The 20,366-nt window shown below is 47.3% G+C and overlaps 1 protein-coding gene across 19 annotated transcripts in view; it reads left to right on the top strand.

Moving 5' to 3' along the window:
• The window catches only part of NAV1 (neuron navigator 1), a 281,587-nt gene that overhangs the window by 248,076 nt on the left and 13,145 nt on the right, over window positions 1–20,366 (top strand). For 6 of the 19 annotated variants that reach the window (XM_083746435.1, XM_083746419.1, XM_083746430.1 and 3 more), the window contains 16 exons: window positions 499–637; window positions 1,237–1,534; window positions 2,346–3,036; window positions 3,305–3,760; window positions 4,153–4,194; window positions 5,489–5,637; window positions 6,447–6,671; window positions 7,584–7,636; window positions 8,012–8,035; window positions 8,164–8,241; window positions 10,181–10,264; window positions 10,439–10,550; window positions 11,754–11,875; window positions 18,588–18,784; window positions 19,183–19,345; window positions 20,106–20,280. In XM_083746435.1, the coding sequence (XP_083602561.1) occupies window positions 499–637; window positions 1,237–1,534; window positions 2,346–3,036; window positions 3,305–3,760; window positions 4,153–4,194; window positions 5,489–5,637; window positions 6,447–6,671; window positions 7,584–7,636; window positions 8,012–8,035; window positions 8,164–8,241; window positions 10,181–10,264; window positions 10,439–10,550; window positions 11,754–11,875; window positions 18,588–18,784; window positions 19,183–19,345; window positions 20,106–20,280 (3,008 nt within the window). The remainder of the gene's footprint in view (window positions 1–498; window positions 638–1,236; window positions 1,535–2,345; window positions 3,037–3,304; window positions 3,761–4,152; window positions 4,195–5,488; window positions 5,638–6,446; window positions 6,672–7,583; window positions 7,637–8,011; window positions 8,036–8,163; window positions 8,242–10,180; window positions 10,265–10,438; window positions 10,551–11,753; window positions 11,876–18,587; window positions 18,785–19,182; window positions 19,346–20,105; window positions 20,281–20,366) is intronic. The other 13 variants (XM_083746420.1, XM_083746432.1, XM_083746437.1 and 10 more) reach the window with 3 other exon arrangements.

The following is a 20,366-nucleotide window of genomic DNA, read 5'->3' on the forward strand; positions in this document are numbered from 1 at the left end:
TCCTAGCAGCTAAGAATGAGTTTGTACTACACACGCGTGTGAGCTCTCTCTCTCTCTCTCTCTCTCTCTCTCATACACACACACACACACACACACACACACACAGTAGCTGGGGAGGTGGGGTGGGAGGGATGTGGAAATTAAAAGATCCTTGCTTCACTTATAAGTATGCACTGAAAATATGGCAAAAACCCATCCTTTAACCACACTTTGACCAACTTGGTTGTAAGAAAGGATTATTAGGCTGCTAGGGAGCAATAAATCTGTGACAAATTGTGTATCAAAGTGTGCAATCTTGGGTAGTCATCAATACTGTCTTGCTGTATTTTTTATTAAAGTGTAGTAGATAAATATTTAAACAAACAAACAAACAAACAAAGCACCTTCTTTGAGCTGGCAGTATTGCCTAAGATTTGACTGCTACTGTGTGGATATTTACTTGGATTTTAAACTTTTTATGGATTATTATTAACCATTGTTGCCTCCTGTGTGTTTCAGCTGGGATGAGAGTAGCTCCATCAGCAGCGGCCTCAGCGATGCCTCTGACAATCTCAGCTCAGAAGAGTTCAATGCCAGCTCCTCGCTCAATTCCCTGCCTTCCACCCCCACGGCTTCTCGCAGGAACTCCGCCATAGCGGTAGGTAGGACAGGCACCCAGAGAATCCGCCATGTTTTCATGCTGCTGTTGCTGCTGCAGTTTTGGTACCGGAGAAAGAAATTGCATGAAGCCCTGCGCTGTCTTTCTCCTTAAAAGTGTTCTCAGGGGAAAGATGAATACTTCTGCCATTGAATTTCTCCTTATATTGTGGGGGGGGGGGAGAGCCACAGCCCCCAAAGCACTGAATGCCTACCCCCTTTTTTGCCTGCAGATGCAGGAGCGACCAGTGCCTTTGGAACTGAAGGACTGTTTTTTCTCTCCCATTTGTTAAGCTAGTGTAGTTGGAGGTCTATAACTCTATGATAGAGCATATTCTATGCATGCAGAAGGTCCCTGGTTCAGTTCCTGGCAACTCCACTAAAAATAAAATACCCAGGTAGTAGAAGATGCAAAGGACTTTCCCCTGAGACCCTGTAGAACTTCCACCAAACAGAACAGACCGTTCCGGGCCAGATGGAGAAATAGCCAGGCCTGGTTTGAGGCAGCTTCCTATGTGCACACAGGAGGTTGGGGGAGTATTTTGGGTGGCAAGGTTAAGGTACCAGCTAACAGAATCCTCTTTGCTGCTTGCCTTACAGCTGCGCACGGACTCTGAGAAGCGCTCACTGGCAGAGAGTGGGCTGAACTGGTACGGAGAGCCAGAAGAGAAGGCTCAGAAGAAGATGGACTATGACAGCGGGAGTCTGAAAATGGAGCACAGCTCTTCCAAGTGGCGACGGGAGCGCTCAGAAAGCTGTGACGAGGCTCCTGCCAAAGGCGGAGATCTGAAAAAGCCAGTCAGTTTGGGCCCACCAGGCTCCTTGAAGAAGGGAAAGACTCCCCCTGTGGCAGTGACCTCTCCCATCACCCACACAGCCCAGACCCTCAAAGTGGCAGGTGAGGTTGGAACAGGAAGTGGAGCCCTAGTGTTAGCTAGGCAGGTTTGTGGCTGCCACCTCCACTTCCCTACCTGTTTGCTTCCCATTCTTCTTGAGAGTCCAGTCAAAGGTGCATGACTAACTGTTGGCCACAGAGAAAGAAGGGAGCCTGGAATGTGCTCATTACATCCTAGGGCTGTGTAATGGTTGTAAGGGGTTACTTGTGTGTAAGTTGCCTGCTAGTTGTGTCCGATTGCCTGGTTCACCATGCCTTGGCTGACAGCCCACACTCCGTGGCCGGTCAGTCGCTTGCAGAATCTGTCAGTGGGTGTTTCTTGAACCTTTTCCAGCATAAGAGCTGTTTGACCCCAAGTCTCCTCCTATTTTCCCTGCGCGGAACTCGTCTGTTCAAGTAAGGGGAAGGCAGCGGTGTGCCAGCGCTCTCTCCACTAGTCTCTGATGCAGGGTCTTGGAGACCAGTCTCCAATTCCTCCATCTCCCTCCCTTCTCTACTGGTGTTGCGCTGAATTCCTTCCCCCCCGCTGGTCCCCTCTCCGGCATCGCTCTGGAGCCCTGCCTCCGCATCTCACTCTGATGTCAGTTCCCTGACAGGCTGCACCTCATCTCAGTAAAGATCATGTTCCCTGAAACAAAATCAGTACACTTTAGCTAGGGAGATGGTTGTACTGACACGTGCCCTGACATTTTGCTCATTTTGGTGCAGGGACTGGCTGTCCAGACTAAGTAGCTTTTTGATAACTTTCTTTTGGTCACCTAAGAAGCTGCGTGCACAAATGCCTTTTCTTCAAACTGAGTTATTTCTCCTGCAGGTAAACCTGAAGCAAAAGCAACAGACAAGAACAAGCTTTCTGTGAAGAACGCCAGCCTGCAGCGCTCATCGTCTGACGCTGGCCGAGATCGGATTTCAGATGCCAAGAAGCCCCCTTCTGGGCTGACCCGGACCACGACTTCCGGCTCTTTTGGCTACAAGAAGCCACCTCCTGCAACTGGCACTGCCACGGTGATGCAAGCTGGTGGCTCGGCCACCCTTGGTAAGATCCAGAAGACCTCTAGCATCCCAGTCAAGCCAGTCAATGGAAGGAAAACGAGCTTGGATGTTTCTAATGCTGGGGAGCCTGGCTTCATGGCCCCAGGGGCCCGCACTAACATCCAGTACCGGAGCCTGCCACGCCCAGCCAAATCTAGTTCCATGAGCGTGACTGGTGGGCGCAGTGGGCCACGGCCAGTGAGCAGCAGCATTGACCCCAGCCTGCTCAGCACAAAAGGGAGCATCAGCGTCTCGCGGCTGAAAGAGCCCTCTAAGATCGGCACAGGCCGGAGCACGCCAGTGCCAGTGAATCAGACGGACAGGGAGAAGGAGAAAGCCAAAGCCAAAGCTGTGGCCCTGGACTCTGACTGCGTCTCACTCAAGAGTATCGGCTCCCCTGAAAGCACCCCAAAGGCTCAAGGTGGGCACCAGACTTCTGCTAAAGTGGCTGAGTTGCCACCAACTCCACTCAGGTAAGAAGAATTGTGGTTGTTGATTATAATATCGTGATTATGATTTAACAGATAGAAGATAGGGTGCAGCAGAGGGGGAGAAACAACAACATATGTTGAAAATGTTGAAACTTAATAAAATATAATTTGGAGGGGGATGACGAATTGTGGGTGTTTCCCAGCAGGCCTATAGCTGGGTTGAGAAATATGTTAAGCAAATAAATAAATGGTACGATAAGAGCTGTGCAAAGCTCCAGTCATCTTCTAACACCATGTTGCTTTCCTTCAGGTCAGCTGCCAAAAGCTACGTGAAAGCTCCTTCTCTGGCCAACCTGGACAAGGTGAACTCCAACAGTCTGGACCTCCCTCCCTCCAGCGAACACCAGATGCACGGTGGCAAACTGCACGAGCCCCATCCAGCTGCAGCAAATGTGGTCCCCCACCTCACGTCGTGCTTCACGCCAAGCCCTGCTCCAGTCCTTAACATAAACTCTGCCAGCTTCTCCCAGGGCCTGGAGCTCATGGGAGGCTTCAGCATCCCCAAGGAATCCCGCATGTACCCCAAGCTCTCAGGGTTGCACAGGAGCATGGAGTCCTTGCAGATGCCTATGAGCCTGCACAGCCCCTTCTCTGCAGGCAATACAACTGCTCCCACCACTGCTCCCACCCCTCCCGTTGCGGCTGCTGAGGAGGAACCCAGTGAGATGTCCTGGACGGGGAGCCCCAGGATCACACACCTGGACAGGTAGAAGAAAGTGGGGTCGCTTTTGTTTGATGGCATGATCCCCAGGCAAAAGGGGACGGGGCTTTTTTGGAAACTTGGTTCTCTGTGGAGCAATTCCTGTTCCCTGCAGTTAAAGTATTGCAGAGCAACAAGGAAGGCAGTTGGGGAAGTGGGAGTAGAGCGGTGGAATTGCAGTGCAGTTGAAAAGCTTTAATGTTGCAGCATAATGTTGCAGTTCGCTGTTCTTGCCCCTGGAGTTCTAGCTTCATGTTCATGGAGTTCTAACTCCATGCTTCTAAACTAAGCCAGATAATGCTCTGCCTTCATAAACCAGTTTATCACCCATCAGATGCTACAGCTGGACTCCAGCAAATGATTAACAAATACTGTTGTGCTTGCTTCCCCTCCTGCAGCTCTAACCGTGATCGGAATACATTGCCCAAGAAGGGACTAAGGTAATTGTCCTTCTACCCCACCCCTCACTTTCCTGTTGCTATCAACTGATGGTCAAATAAATTAGTGGGCATGGCATACAGTATGATGTTGCAGTAGACAAAACCTGCTTTTCACTGTGGTCATGCTAACACAAGATGACCAGTTGAAGAAATCTCGGTGTTCCTCGCAAACCAACACTACCATGTTATTTTGAGCATGCTGTTTATCATCCTCTTAAATAGGGTGCTTAATATTCTACATGCTACAGAGTAAGATCCCAAAGAAAATCAATTAACCATGGTGGTTCATAAAAGCAGCCCACCCTGTTTCTGTTCAAAGCAAACCAGTCTAGGGATCTGGTTACATCTCTCACTTCTTGGTCCTGTTGCAAGATTGTATATAGGAAGGCTAGGCACAGCTTTCCCAACTACTGTATGTGGAGCACAAACTATGCTGGGAGCCATTTGCTGTGAACAATATTGAAGTTATTATTTATTTTTGTTTATAATGGCCATTGTGGTGTTCCTTTTTTTTTTTAAAGCACTTCGGTATTGCGGTATAATGAATGTTCTGTATGCGCAAGCATTTCAACTTGCCAGATGGAATGACCCCCTCTCTCCTCCCCCTGTGCACTTTTCTGCCCCCCCCCCCCCCGAAAATGAAACAATTTCAGAAGTGTAGAGGAAGCCTTGTTGAAGAAGCAGAAGTCCTTGCACAGGGCTTCTTCTGGCAGGGCTCATTGGGTGAATCCTGTTTAAAGTCCTCAGTTAATAAATGATGTTCACCAGAATGAAATACTCTGCAGAACTCTATAGTATGGTAGCATTTGCTGTTAACTGGCCATGTTCTAGAGGGCATAATAAATTGGACAGTATATAAATGGCTTCCATTGACTTTTTGTAGCTGTGTTCAGATAGTTACGGGGTGAATGCATGCACTGTAGTCCAAGCCTGAACAGGTTTACTCTGAAGTAAGGCCCAAGATTTAATGAGACTTAATCCTAAACTAAATGTTCGAAGAGCTGTGGCCTTGGTTTATCTATTTTCTCTCATGTCCTTTGGAAAGAGTGCCTTGGATGGCAATCTGCTTTTGAAAGATCTGATTACCTTATTAGCACTGAATAATCCACACTTTCTTAGCATCACCATTGCTATATAATTAGGTGCTCCTGAGTGAAATTTAGAATTTCGCTTACTATGACTCCAGGAACTGGCTACATGAGTGATGTTAAGCCTAAGCCACCACAGTTGTTTTACGGCTACAAAATTCCTCCAGTCTTCCTTGTTCTACTTCTCTCTCCCTTAATTTTGGCAGGTATCAAATCCAGTCCCAGGAAGAGGCCAAGGAGAGGCGGCACTCCCACACGATTGGAGGATTGCAGGAATCAGATGATCAGTCTGAGCTGCCTTCCCCTCCTGCTCTCTCTATGCCATTGGTTGGAAAGGCACCACTCACTAATATTGGTTAGTTTCTCTTGCCTTCTGTTTTCCTGCAGGGGGGAACTTTTGGAGACAGGTGTTCTAAACCAGTTGAAGCTGATGCTGATCTATAAAGGTAAAGGTAAAGGTACCCCTGCCCGTACGGGCCAGTCTTGACAGACTCTGGGGTTGTGCGCCCATCTCACTTAAGAGGCCAGGGGCCAGCGCTGTCCGGAGACACTTCCGGGTCACGTGGCCAGCGTGACAAAGCTGCATCTGGCGAGCCAGAGCTGCACACGGAAACGCCGTTTACCTTCCCGCTGGTAAGCGGTCCCTATTTATCTACTTGCACCCGGAGGTGCTTTCGAACTGCTAGGTTGGCAGGCGCTGGGACCGAGCAGCGGGAGCGCACCCCGCCGCAGGGATTCGAACCGCCAACCTTTCAATCAGCAAGTCCTAGGGGCTGAGGCTTTAACCCACAGCGCCACCTGCGTCCCGATGCTGATCTATACTTTCCCTTAATTTTCTTTCTTCTGAGATGGCACTGCCAGCTCACCTAAAACCGACTCCAAGGTCAGGGTCATGTCATCAGAGGATCTTAAGGGGTGGCCTGGTGCAAGTGTTTACATTTTACACAGGTGCAGATTGGTTTGTGCAAGGAATGGTGTACATTCAAAGATTCTACCCTTCTCTCTCTCTCTCTCTCTCTCTCTCTCTCTCTCTCTCTCTCTCTCTTTCTCTCTCTCCTGGCTGCCACCTGTGAGTCTAGTGAGCCCTCTGTTCCTACACCCCCATTCCTGCTTCAAGCAGCTCCATCTGACTAGCTTGTCCTCCCCTCCCTCCTTCTCCTGCAGTGACCCCCACGGCAGCCAACACCCCGAGGATCACCCGCTCCAACAGCATCCCCACCCACGACTCCACCTTCGAGCTGTACAATGCGTCCCCCATGGGCAGCACCCTCTCCCTGGCAGACCGGCCCAAGGGCATGATCCGTTCGGGCTCCTTTCGCGACCCTGTGGATGATGGTGAGAGTCCTGCACCCAGCCAGGAGGACAAGAGTCTCCTCCACAGTAATAATGGTGAGAGGGATACGGTCGCGACAAATTCTGTCCGTCAGGTCTTCTCAAGTGCGCACAGGTGTACTTGGCAGGTGGGCTGGCGCAGCTGTGGGAGCTGCTTCTTGCTTGCAGGGGAGCAAGATGACATGGCAGAGCTGGGGACAGGAGGTGTGAGTGGGTGAGATTGGTACCTTTCAAGCATTGCTTTCTCCCTCCTGCGCTTCCAGCACCACCATAAACAGGATGTGGGAGGCAGGCACTCTGCCCATCACCCAGTGCTAGCTTGCCATGGGGCAGAGACAGCCACACCCCTTTTTAGGATGTGTGTCCACATCGCATCTGTATAAGACTTTAAAATTACTCAAAGCCAATGAAGCACTATGCTAAATAATTATTATTATTATTATTATTATTATTAGCTCTGTCTTGCAGGCCCTGCGGAAAGATGGCAATATAGAAGTGCTAGTTCAGGTAGTGGTAGAACTGATTTCTGTTGGGTTGCTGCAGGGAGCTCCCCCAGCAAGGGTCTCCACCTTGCTGATTGTGTGCATGGTATTACTTCAAGTTAAGGGTTTTTATTGTTCCTGATGTGCTGCATTAAAACGTAGGTCTTCGTGCTAAAAACAAACATTGAACGCCTGTGCTAGCAAAAGGTTTTCACATTTCTCTAGGCATGTTGAGCCATGGCTGGGATGGATGATCCACCCACGCAGGCAAGGAATCTTGCCTGTTTCTTCCAGGACCGAACGCTCTCCCGATCCTTCAGATTTCTTGTGTTAACTGTTAAGAGAGCCTCACGTTGATTCTTGGTGTTGTGGTCCCGCTTCTTTGTGCACACCTGACCTCTAGGTTCTCCCCCTGCCCCATGTACACTGATGCCCCACAGTCAGGAGACGACCCCATGACACGTGTCTTCTCTCTTGTCTATTGCAGTTCACGGATCTGTGCTGTCCCTGGCGTCGAGTGCTTCCTCCACTTACTCCTCAGTAAGCTGTGCTCCCTTCATCAGCGGGCCTGGCCTGCCCTTTGCTTTCTCTGTGCTGCAATTCCGGCAGGCCATCCTTCCCTCTCTTCCCCCAACCCTGGATGTTCCCCTGCTGCAGTCTTTTCGAGTGATGGGGTGCTGTGCCGCTCTTTCAGGACTTTGCGTGCAACCATGTGGGGAGGGGGGGGGGGAGGTGTGGCACAAATAAGCTGTTGTCGTGTTGCCACAAGGAGTGTGGTGCATGTGGAAAGATTGCAGCGGAGGTGCTGGCTTCTCTGCATGGCTCCTCGCCTTTGCCTGTGAGTGCGCCTCTGCTACTTATGCCCTAACCGCCTGCCTCTCTCTGTCTCTCCTCTGCCCCACCATGTGCTGCCAGGCTGAGGAGAGGATGCAGTCTGAGGTACAGTAAGATTCTCTCTCTCTCTGTCCTCCCTACGGCTGCTTTGCTCTTGACCCGTTGGTGGAGAGCAAAAGGGTCTATCTTGCTCCCTGACTCCTCCCTTTCTTTCTCTTTCTCCCTGATTGTAGCAAATCCGCAAACTGCGCCGTGAGTTGGAGTCATCCCAGGAGAAAGTGGCCACGTTGACATCCCAGCTTTCAGCCAACGTGAGTTGCCCTGTGTTGTTAATCTGCCGCAAATGCTCCTCTCTCATAAACAAAATTTTGAACGATGCAATTAAAGTAGCATTCAAAATTACCAAAGAAAAATGGAAAGCTAAAATAGGGAGGGGGGATGTGGGTCAAGGTGTTTCGACCAAATAAATAGTGAATACAAATATATGGTGTGATCACATTTTACACAGGGGTTCTGCATATAGGGTGTTTTGTTGGTTTTTTGTTTGTTTGTTATTTATATTACTTTTTGTATCTTTATTTTTAAGTCTTATTATGATTTATGTGGAAATGGTTTCAGTTTGGTTGTGTGCTTTCTGATGTGTTTTATTTATTGTTTGTGGCTTTTGTTACATTTGTAATTATGTAAACCTTGTCAAGTTGTAAGCCACCTCGAGGATGTTTTTTTTTAAGTACGGAAAAGTGGAATACAGATAAGATGATGATCTAGCTCAGTGGGTTGGAGCATGGTGCTGATAATGCCAAGGTTCCAAGTTCGAGCCCCGCTGCGTATTCTTGCATTGCAGGGGGTTGGACTAGATGATCCTCAGGGTCCCTTCCAACTATGCAATTCTAGGATTCTATATACACGGAAACATGTATACTCAAACCCTTGGAACTAGCCCTGCATGAGAATTCCCAGCCTTCCAGAGACAAAGTGCTGAACCCCTCTACCCAAGCAAGTCAGGGAACTTAAACCCAGCTTTCTGTATTCAACATGGAATAGGAGCACCCTCTAGTGGATATTCAGTGTTTTGCTCGCTCAGTGTCTCTAAAACGTCTTGAGCTTAGGTCTTAGAATAAAGGAGAACGATAGATTGTATCTTTAATCTATCACAGCGGCAACTGCCTATTCCACTACATAATGAATAAATATTATTTCATGCAGTCGTGTGAGTGCAGCCCCTTCCTGTGTACCAGAAGTCACAGGATCAGAGCCCAGGGGACTAATTAAAAAGCTGCCATTAGAAAGGGGAAGAGAATTAGAAACACCATTAGAAAGCACCATTAGAACAAAGTTACAGCTTTCCCCAGATCAGAATGGGGCAGCCCAGTATGACTTAACAAACCCAACTTGAATCATTGAGGATCCTCTTGCTAAGGAACATCCAACTACTCACGTGTTTTGGTTGGTGTGTGGCTATAGGATCCACCAGCCTCAAGACACTGTCCTCACCTGCCGAATTTGACGATAAGTGAGATTAAGGAAAATATAAATCTTTTGGAGAACTGCTAGATTCTACTTAAATGAGCGGATATAAGATTGTAAACAAGATGGTAATTTGCTTAGAAAAACCTTTTTTAACGATGCAAGTGAGAGCGGGAGACGTGAGGGAGTCCAAAGAAGTGATGAAATTATGCTATGATATAAATAATGTTGTTTATTATTAATGCATTTGAATTTGAAAATCTTAATAAATATCTTTAAAAAAAAAAGACACTGTCCTCACCTGAAACTTTGCCCCCTTCACTTCAAGTTTTACACACCTCCCCGACGGGGACCCACTCCACCTTGTTGAGAACAACTGTGTACAGAGTTGTAGTTTTCGAGACATCAGCCTTCTGCCATATACGTCTGCTCTAGAACCGCAATCCCTGATGGGAATAATGGGTTTAACTAGGAGCTCCCAGTATCTTGTGCTGCCTGATAAGCAATTAAGAATCTACAGAGCTGCATTAATACGAGGCCAGATTATGTGTCTGTTCTGACCGGCAGTTGCTCTCCAGGTAGTGAAATATCATTCCTGTCATGCGCTGTGTGGTCTTTTTGTGGTCTTTTTTGTGCAACTGAATCCGTGCAAATGACCCGCTTCATGCAGATCATGTGCTCTGCCACTGACCTGTGGGTCCCTCTGATTCCTGTTTTCTTCATATGACTCTGTTCCTTGTACTGGCATGTGGGCCTATCACCCCTTTTCAATTTCCTTTCCAGGCGAACTTAGTAGCAGCCTTTGAGCAGAGCCTCGTGAACATGACTTCCCGTCTCCGACATCTTGCAGAGACTGCAGAAGAGAAGGTGAGTTTGAGGCAGTTGGCAGGGTCCATGGCTGACCAAGGTGCTGAGGCCTGCCCTACGAAACGGCTTGCTGTTGTTTCCTTTCTCCCACCTCCCCCTAGCATAGGTTTGCAGCAGAGCAGTTAGTAAAATAATAAACCGCAAGGCATTCATCAGTTATGCATCACCTTCTAGGACACTGAGCTGGTGGACTTGAGGGAGACAATTGATTTCTTGAAGAAAAAGAACTCGGAAGCCCAGGCTGTTATCCAAGGGGCCCTGAATGGAACAGACATTACACCCAAAGGTGAGCGCAGCCTTCAACACACACTCTCCTGGTGGATCTTTGGCTATGCAGCTGCCGAATGGTGGATTAGAGACATGGTGGACAGGATTGATTCCTTTTCCTGCTAGGAGCAAGGGAGGGAGTGGTTAGACATGGTGGTGTGGTGCTTGGATAAAATGCACTTTGACTGGAGCCAGTTGGAACACACACTTACTGGTCTTTTAATATTTGAAGGGAGGTAAAGCAAGCAGCAGCCAGACGTAGGACTGTACTGTGTAGGTTCTATGCCCAACTTCCTCTTTCCCCTTCCCAGACATGGAGCCCTTGGTAATCAGAGTGGGGGAGAGAGGGGGAAGCCTCATGCTTTCAGTCTCCATAATGTCACAGTTACAGATAGGTAGCCGTGTTGGTCTGCCATAGTCAAAACAAAAAAATTCCTTCCAGTAGCACCTTAAAGACCAACTAAGTCAGTTCTTGGTATGAGCTTTTGTGTGCATGCACACTGAGTGTATCTGAAGAAGTGTGCATGCACACGAAAGCTCATACCAAGAACTGACTTAGTTGGTCTTTAAGGTGCTACTGGAAGGAATTTCATAATGTCACAGTGACTGCACTTGTGTGTGGCTTCCTCCTCCTTTGTTCTGAAATTGGAGCTCCTGGTTCTATAGATGGGAGCAGCCATCGTTACCGTTGTGCTAATGGGAAAAACAGTACAGTGGTAAAGGCAGCTAAGAGTTACACTTCTCTCGCTGCCTTCTGGCATTGCACTGATGGGATGAAATTCCAGAGGAGTGGAAGGATGGGGGAATGGAGTCATGGTGGTCCTGAACACTAGAAACTCCTGGGTATTTATTGACAAGACTGGATGAGCATGCCCAAGATAAGACACCAAGCCATCATCAAATTTGAATACATGCAGCTCCTCATCTTTCCTTATGGTCCCCAGATCTTGCCTGTCCCCAGATGCTGCCCCTATGTGCTCCTTTCCCTACTATTCCCACTTCCTTGGGCCTTGCCTGACCTTAGATAAAACTGTTAGATTTGATTTGAGTTCTAGCCTGGGAACAAAGTACAGAGAAGACTCTTTTTTTGCTAGCTGTGTTTGGAACTGATGCTAAAAACAGAGAGGTGGTAGCTGATTACCTGGGTGCCTGCAAGAGCTTCCAGTCTGTCCACAGGTTTTGAATGCATCTCTCCCTCCTTCCCTTCCCTGTGACTCTCCAGAGCTGCGAATCAAGAGGCAGAACTCGTCAGACAGTATATCCAGCCTGAACAGCATCACCAGCCATTCTAGCATTGGCAGTGGCAAGGATGCAGATGCCAAGAAGAAGAAAAAGAAGAGCTGGGTAGGTCAAGGAGGAGGGGAAGTAACGGTGGGATCTACGTGGGGGTGAAACCCTGTTGTGTGTCTTGTCACAGTAGCTAGTATAATGGCAACTGGGGTTTCAGAGCTACTTGGCTCATGGAAGTACTATTGACTACTTACAGCAGATTTCTCTGCGAAAGAAACTAGTTTGCATCTTTATTGCTCTTGAGGCCCAGTGGGAATATCCTTTAGCTCCCAAGCTAGATCCACTGGTAAGTGATAGGCGTCACTCATGAGGCCCATTAGACTTAATCATGGTATGGATGTGGTAGCCTAAAAGGGAGGCAGGGATGCTAACCTAGCAGTGATGGGATCACTAAAAAGAAAGAAAGCTGAGTTGTTTTTTGTTTATTTTTTATTTTTTTATTATTATTATTACAACACCATATGGTTTTAAAATGCTTCTAGCACGCTTCAAGTTAAATGTCCTCTTTCCCAGACATGCAAACACCCCTCCAGTCTGAATAGCCTTAAAGCATTGGGTGTTTTTGTGCTCTCATTCCAGCTGCCTATTTTGAGTCAGGAATGAGACCAAAGGAAGCTTCCAAGTTTTTAAGGCTCCGCTTAAAAATATTGGGCAGTGGGATGGGGAGTGATTTGACCTGAACCTTTTTAGGAACATTTTAAGGTGCATATTAAATAAAGGTTTCGACTTTTAAAATCAATATTGCCTCACAGCTGGTTTTGCATGGCAAGTTTATGACTTGTGCAGCTGATGTTACTCTTCCTTTTCATTTACACTAACCTTGCTGCCCTGCCTTTCCCCACTGCTCCCTAAAGCGGAGAGAGGCCACTCGCGCCCAACTCTCAGCTCAGTAGGTGTGCCGTCCTCTTAGGAAGGCTGGTGTAGAAGATTGTCCCGGTTTCTCTGTACTGCCTTGAGCCCCCACCCCATCTCCGCAGCTTGTTACAGGCAGGGAACCTGAGCTGAACGCATGATTAAGTCTTGCTGTGTTCTTTCTCCCCCCTTTCTTCCTTCAATGCTGACCCCCAACCCCTTTTTTTCCAGGTGTATGAGGTAAGCTTGGAACTCCCTTCCCCACCCCCACCCCTACCCCTCCCTTTCACCAGTCCTTTCCCTGTGTCTTACTCCTGACTGGTCACTCCATTGTGTTGGGGACAGCACAGCACTCGTGGAACTAACCATCCCATTTGCTCTCGCACTTGCGCTGCCAAGCCACACAGGAGGGGCCACTGCACTGGTGCTGCGGCAGGGGTGGGGTGGGGAGTTTCACGCCCCTTTTTGACATGGCTCTGAATCTATCCCTAATGCTACCCAGTCTTAACAGCTCTCCTAAAGGTCTAGAAAGTCACCAGGAAAAGAGGTTTCAAGAGTGGATTTTTGAAGTACTCAAGGGGAACAGTTTAATAATAATCACTGGTCAACAACAAATTTGTTGTCTGCATTTTTTCAGTTGACTTAGGACGAATCTGATGCGCTGAATCCAAAAATCACATTGGTTTTGCTCAATCAGGTCAAGTTTTTGAGCTATGGCCACATGTCATTTTTTTACATTTTTGTTCACGTGTACGCTTGTGTGGAGCATTTTAGAAGAAGTTGGTGGGGGTAAAATGCCATGTTGAATAATTGTTTTGATTGGAAATGATTGTTTTAATGACAAGAAGTATTCAGGTCCGATAGTTCTGGGTGTTTATGTCGAAAAGGGATCAGTTTGAAGTCATAAAACCTCGAAATCTTCCATAAATTGGTGCGGCTGGGATCAACAGAAAGAACCGGAGCAGCCTCAAGTATCCTGATCTTCAATCAGCACGTTGTCCTGTAGCTCATTGTGGTGAAATTCCAGTGCCTATCTTTGGAGAACTTCCTGACATTAGTGACGAAGATCCCTCCAGTGTTGAAGGACATGAAGAAGAAGTGGTTCTTGAAGCTCCACATCCATTTTCCCAAAAGGAGTTGAATGATCTAGTTCGTGACCTCAGCTTGTCAAAGGACTCTGCCGAACTGTTGGCATCCAGATTGAAGGAAAAAAACCTCCTCTCTGACAGTGCTCGCATCAGCTTCTTCCACAACAGGCATCAAGAGTACCTCCGTTTTTTCTCAGAAGAGAAGGACTTGTTGTACTGTGCAGACATTGCGCAGCTTCTGCTCAAGCTTGGAGTGCCACAGTATGAACCCAAAGATTGGAGACTGTTCATTGACAGCAGCAAGTGATCACTGAAATGTGTTCTGCTACACAACGGCAACCAGTTTGCCTCTATACCCCTGGCTCACTCGAGTACACTGAAGGAGAACTATGAAGCGGTGAAGTATGTGCTGGAGAAAATTGGTTATGATCAGCATAAGTGGTTTATTTGTGTTGACCTGAAGATGGTGAACTTTTTGTTGAGACAGCAGTCTGGCTTCACCAAGTATCCATGTTTTCTGTGCATGTGGGATAGTAGGGACCGTGCTCAGCATTACACGAAGAAGGACTGGCCTGTGCGGGAGGAATTTGTGCCTTGCAAAGAAAGGAACGTCATCAATGACCCTCTGGTGGACAGAGACAGAATACTCTTCCCACCGCTGCACATCAAGCTCGGCTTAATCAAGCAGTTCAGCAAGGCTCTGGACAAGGATGGTGACTGCTTCACTTACTTGTGCCAGGCTTTTCCAGGATTGACCATGGAGAAGTTGAAAGCTGGCATCTTTGACGGTCCTCAGATCCGTCAGCTCATCAGAGATCCAGAGTTCGGAAACTCAATGAATGAAGTGGAACTGGAAGCGTGGAAGGCATTTGTTCTGGTAATGAAGAACTTTCTTGGCAACAATAAGGCCAGAAACTACGCAGAACTTGTCAACAACATGCTGACTGCTTTCAGAAACCTGGGCTGCAACATGAGCGTCAAGATGCACTACCTATTTTCACATATGGACCAGTTTCCTGAGAACCTGGGTTCAATGAGTGACGAGCAGGGGGAGAGATTCCATCAGGACACGAAAGAGATGGAGACCAGGTATCAGGGTCACTGGGACGCAGTCATGATGGCTGACTACTGTTAGACTCTGAAGAGAGACCTCCCTGCCGCTGAGCATTCCAGGAGTTCCAAGAAACGGAAGTTCAAGCCCTGAAGTTTGAAAAATGGTGAAGCAACATGCAATTTACGTGTACTTACCTTTATTACCCACCATTCAGTTTACAGTAAACCTGACCTGATGGAGAGAAACGGATGCCATTTCCTGATTCAGCAGTGCAAAAATACCCTAAATCAGTTGTAGAAATCTAGACAACATTCAAAAAGTAAAAAATTGTAGCCCAGTGATAGTATCCTACCACTGCAGCAGTTTGGTTCTGTCCTGTCCCTCAACACTTAAGGGTTTTTTAAAACTCCTGCCCCTCAAATATATATTTGGTTACTGCAGGCTGTATGTACCATCATCCTCCACACCCAGTTGTTGCAAGAGGAGGAAATATATCGTAAGACTATTGATGAATGTGTTTAATATAGTCATTTTCCATGCTGGGAAATTGTCTATTTTTTTCTTTGCAAATTGAACGGTTTCTCTTCTGTCAAGAGAACCCTCCAAATTCAAGAACTGTTTGCAGACATTTTTTGTGCCATAATGTAATCCATTCCACCCTGAAAACTTGTTGAAGAGTGAGGTATAAATCCCTTACAATTAAATAAATTAATGGATTAATGAATCCACTCTCAGCAGTTTGGCTGTGGCTTCCAAATCCAGTCTAAACTTTGTTTGCATTTCTTTGTCTGTCTAGAGCAGACAAAGTTTTGTTGGGCCATAAATTCCCAGCATCCCTGATCACTGGCTGTGCATACTGAGAGTCCCAGCAACTTCTGGGGTCAGGGATACAGGTTCCCCATCCATGTTCTAGAATTGCACTCCTTAACAGCACACTCCTTTGCATGCACATCTGTTCAAAAATAAGCCTCACTGAACTCAGTGGGTCCTACTCCCAGGTAAGTGTGTACAGGACTGCGGCCTAAGTGGCCAGATGATGAGGTTCAATAGAGCATGGCGCCCACCCACCCACCAATTTCTGCCACACCAACTCATAGCTGCCGCAGGTCAGAGCAAGTCAGAGAGCTGGAAGATAGAAGGTGATTTCTCACATGTACAACATGACAAGTGCTCTTTGAAGCCTCCTGAAAGGGTAGCAGAGGTTCAAGCTCTGAGACAGCTCCAGCCCCCTGGCCTCTTGTGTGCCCTCAGACTGGCTTGCGAGGTGGGTGGGTGGGTGGGAGGGAGATAGAAAAACCCAGTTCCAATAGTGCCTCCACCCATTACAGTGGCTATTCTCCCTGCTACTGTCTCAATACATGTGTGGATTGATGCCTGTTTTGTGTGCATGTTGCATGCTCCGCCTGAGGATTGTTGGGATCACAAGTTGACTATTCCCCTCAAGAGAAAAGCACACGGCTGTGTTGGTCTTGACTTGTTTCTCTGGCTTCTTCCTTTTCTGTAATCTTGATTGAACCATTACATGTTAGAAGAAGGAGGGCTGCTTCTCTGTAATCTCTCTTCAGCTGGATCTTGAGATGCAAGATAAACGACACAGATCTTAGCATCCCAGCCTAATTCCATTCCATTAATAATTGGGAAAGAGTTGCATATTTTGTGGAGAAGGAGAGCAGCCTGCCATTCTTACTTGTAGGTTTGGCAGGCCCTGAGGATTGGAGTGCCCAAGGAGAGGTGATGCTCTCTCATTGTATGAATCTGCTGTAAGCAAGTCCGATTGGGCACATACAGGTTCCAAGTGCACAAATGCCACCAAGTCAGGAGAGCTCCTAGTTACAGCACCAATGACCAGAGGCAATATTGCTTGTTGTCTTCCCTGCTCCTATGAGTTCATAGAATCATTGAACTGTAGAGTTGGAAGGGACCCCAAGGGTCATCTGAGCACAGGGAGTTAGATACCAAAACATCTAGAAGTTGGAGGAAAAGTCCTACCATGGTAGTGGGTACAATCCTTTGTGAGATATGAAGTTATTCCACTCACCCCAGTGGTAAGTCAGATGCCTCTATTAGTTACAGCAGCTGATACTTGGAATGTGGGACAAAAGGAACGTGACATTCTTTTAATAATGTCACATTCCCATGGATAGCAATTTATTTATTTATTGAATTATACCCCACTTTTCTTCTATGATGGAACCCAAGGCACACATAGGGCTTCCATCCAGGCAGTGGCCAGACCTCCATAGCTTCAGCAAAGTTGCTGATGATGAAAGGGTTTGGGGTGGTCCACCTTCTCTCACTATCTACCCCTGCCCATAGGTTAAGCTATAGTGCTCTGAAAAAGCAAATTGAGTAAGCAAGGATGGATGCTTGGGAAGTATAAATGGGCTTTTGCTCTTTCCAGGTAGGGCTGCAGTTATTGGTGTGAGCAGCTAACTTTAGGCTCTCTTAACCTAGTCCTCACCCTCCCCTAAAAATGCAGATTTGCTTTGAGAGGTGGTAGTGATAGATTGTAAGTAGGTGTGTTGCCCACAGCAGTCACCCCTTCCCCAGTCCAAAACCTTCTCTGCATAGTGGCATGCAGTACCACTATTTGTGTGCATGGATCAAGCTGCCAACTATATTAGGCCACCACCACTCCTGCCTATTTAGAAAGATGCAAGAAGCCTGGAACACTCTGAATGACAGGATATGTCCTTTTGCATGACAGTGGCAGCACTTCAGTGCATGGACTCAGCTAGTCGGTGGCATGTTGCACTGGCTATTAATTGTTCTGCATGTTTGGACAAGTCCATATCTTAGGCTGCTAAACTGCCCTTGTTTCCTTCCATATTAGGTAGCATAGGATATTAATATTTTACATTCCCACTCAAGATATGGAAAGAGAATCTGGCCTGTGTCTTCCTTCACAATCTTTGACAGATCACTTATCCTTTAGGAACCACAGGCCATGCCTGTGTTTTGTATGTTCCTTGGTTCCTCCTTATATGTGTGATTTAAAAGTTCTGCTTCCCCCAAGGGCTCAGATTTTTGGTTACCAACCATGAGAGCTGCTGGGTTTTTTTCCTGATAGGAATAACAATATGGAATCCTTTTGGCTTCCTTGCCAGCAGTCTTTCATAAGTGACATAAGTGATTTTGCTCCCTGGAGTCTCAGAGCCCAAGCTATGGAAGTGGCATGCTTGGAAACAGCAAGAATTGCTGCCGATTCCTTGTTTCTGAGCACTCTGGAATCTACTACTTGGTTTCTTGGGGAGTATAATTAAGATGCACTTAACACAAATTTGATACTTTGTGTCACTTCAACTACCTTTATGTGCTTGCATTCAAGTTCTTGAAAGCCTGCTCAATAAAGGTAGATTTTAAAAATATATTCCATTGTGACAGTGCATGATTATAGAGGGAGTGGGAATTCTAAGTTGCCTTAAAAGTTGTGGGTATGGATCAATGATTAATTAAAACCAGGGGGATGGCTCTGTGTATATACTTTCTTTAAATAGGTTTTGCGCTTGGAGAGTATTAATGTAAAAATTAGTGTCCTCTGGGGTGATGGGGTAGTATTAGAGCTTGGGTAAGAAGCAGACCAAAGGGGAAGCCAAGTTTCTGAGTGTCCTGAAAACTACAAACTGTTCACAGTGTGCAATGAAACAGAGGTTAGATGGCACATGCTGCCTCTGCCACCTCCTTGCCCCATGGTGCAGCATCCTCTGTTTTCCAGCAGTCAGCCTCAGAGGGCTTTTTCAAGCTTTTCTCGCTTCTCCATTTCCCCCTTCAGTTGAGGAGCTCTTTCAACAAGGCTTTCAGCATCAAGAAGGGCCCAAAATCTGCCTCCTCCTATTCTGACATAGAGGAGATCGCCACCCCAGATTCTTCCGCACCATCATCCCCCAAACTACAACATGGATCCACGGAGACAGCCTCGCCCTCCATCAAATCTTCCAACTCCTCTTCTGTGGGCATTGATAACACTGAGTAAGTCCACTCTTCAGGGAACGAAGTTAGGGGTGGCTGCAAGGGCAAGTTGCACCTGGAAAAAACTTAAGTCTGCTGTGCCTTGTATCTGATTATATTGTACAGTATGCTGAAGGTGGCGTCAGGTTCCTGAAACTGTGATATGAACAATAAGAACCTTGTGGGGAGGGCACTAATCAGGTGGCTGAGTGACCATTTGCAGAGCACCTTTTCCAGTAATATGTATGCACTGGAAAGATATTGCGCTCTGGCAGGAGAGGACAGCAGTGAGCAAAGATTCAGAAGCAGCACTCCTCAGCTAGCCCAGGCTGGCCCATCCGGTTGCTACCATAGTCCTTGCTGGTGCTTGCAGACTTTTCCTTGCACCATGTCTAAATTTCTGCTCATCCTTTGCACAGGTTGTTCCAGGCCAATGAAGAAGAGGAGCCTGAGAAAAAGGAGGTCTCAGAGCTGCGCTCAGAGCTGTGGGAGAAGGAAATGAAACTGACCGACATACGTTTGGAGGCCCTAAACTCTGCCCATCAGCTCGACCAACTGCGCGAAACTATGCACAACATGCAGGTAGGCATGATGTGCCCTGAAAAGCTAGCACCTCTCTGAGGCTGCAGATCTTTGCCTATTGCTCGGTCTCCATGCTCTTGACAGCAATTTTCTAAGCATTTTCTGTTGGTCAATTTGTTTCTTTTGCAAAGAGACAAAACAGGCTGCGTGAATGCCCTTCAATTGGCCTGGTGCCTGCTGGCAAGACACCATCATGAGACAGGTTACAGAAAAGATGGGGAGCCTGTGATGTTCCAGATGTTGGACTCTCCACTCCCATTAGTTCCAGCCAGTGTGGTTGATGGTTGATGGTCAGGGGATGACGAAAGTTACAGACCAGCAGCATATGGAGGGCCACAGGTTTCCCATCACTGGGTTGCATTTGCCTTATCCATTGGAGTGTCCTTATTTCCTGACATTGGTCCAGTAGCAGTGTTCTAAGCAAATTCATTGTTGCAAAGAAACGCCACAGAAGTACATTATCTGAAGCAGAGTTGAGAGAGATGGCAGCAACAGTTTCTGAATCTGAAACAGCTGCTTTGTTTGGGCAGCATTTTGAGAGACAGGCCACGAGCCTTTTAAATCCGGCACCTGCTCTCCTGGTAGGAAAGGGACCCTTGGATGGAATTTGGCTGTGAAAATCTCTTTTTCCAATGTACAACCCTTGGGGAATGCTCCGTCTGTTAGGATTTTCCACTGTAGTCTCCTTTTTAGGCTGTAGGAAGCCTTAATGTTATCAGCACTCTCATTCCTGCCACTGCTGTCTTTTCATTCCCTGTAGCTGGAAGTGGATCTATTGAAAGCTGAGAACGACCGGCTGAAGGTGGTCCCTGGGCCCTCGTCTGTGCCAAGCTCAATCCCAAGTCACGTCTTGAGTTCATCTGCCGTCTCTTCCCCAAGGCGCTCTCTAGGGCTCCAGCTCACCCACCCTTTCTGTCCCAGTTTGACTGATACAGGTATGAAACAAAGACAGAGTCACATAGAGAAAGGCCGAAGAGCTTTTGATACTAGTTCATTTGCTGTTGCAAAATCTCTGCTTCTG

Source organism: Podarcis gaigeae, assembly GCF_964106915.1.
Source record: "Podarcis gaigeae genome assembly, chromosome: 6".
NCBI classification, from domain to species: Eukaryota; Metazoa; Chordata; class Lepidosauria; order Squamata; family Lacertidae; genus Podarcis; species Podarcis gaigeae.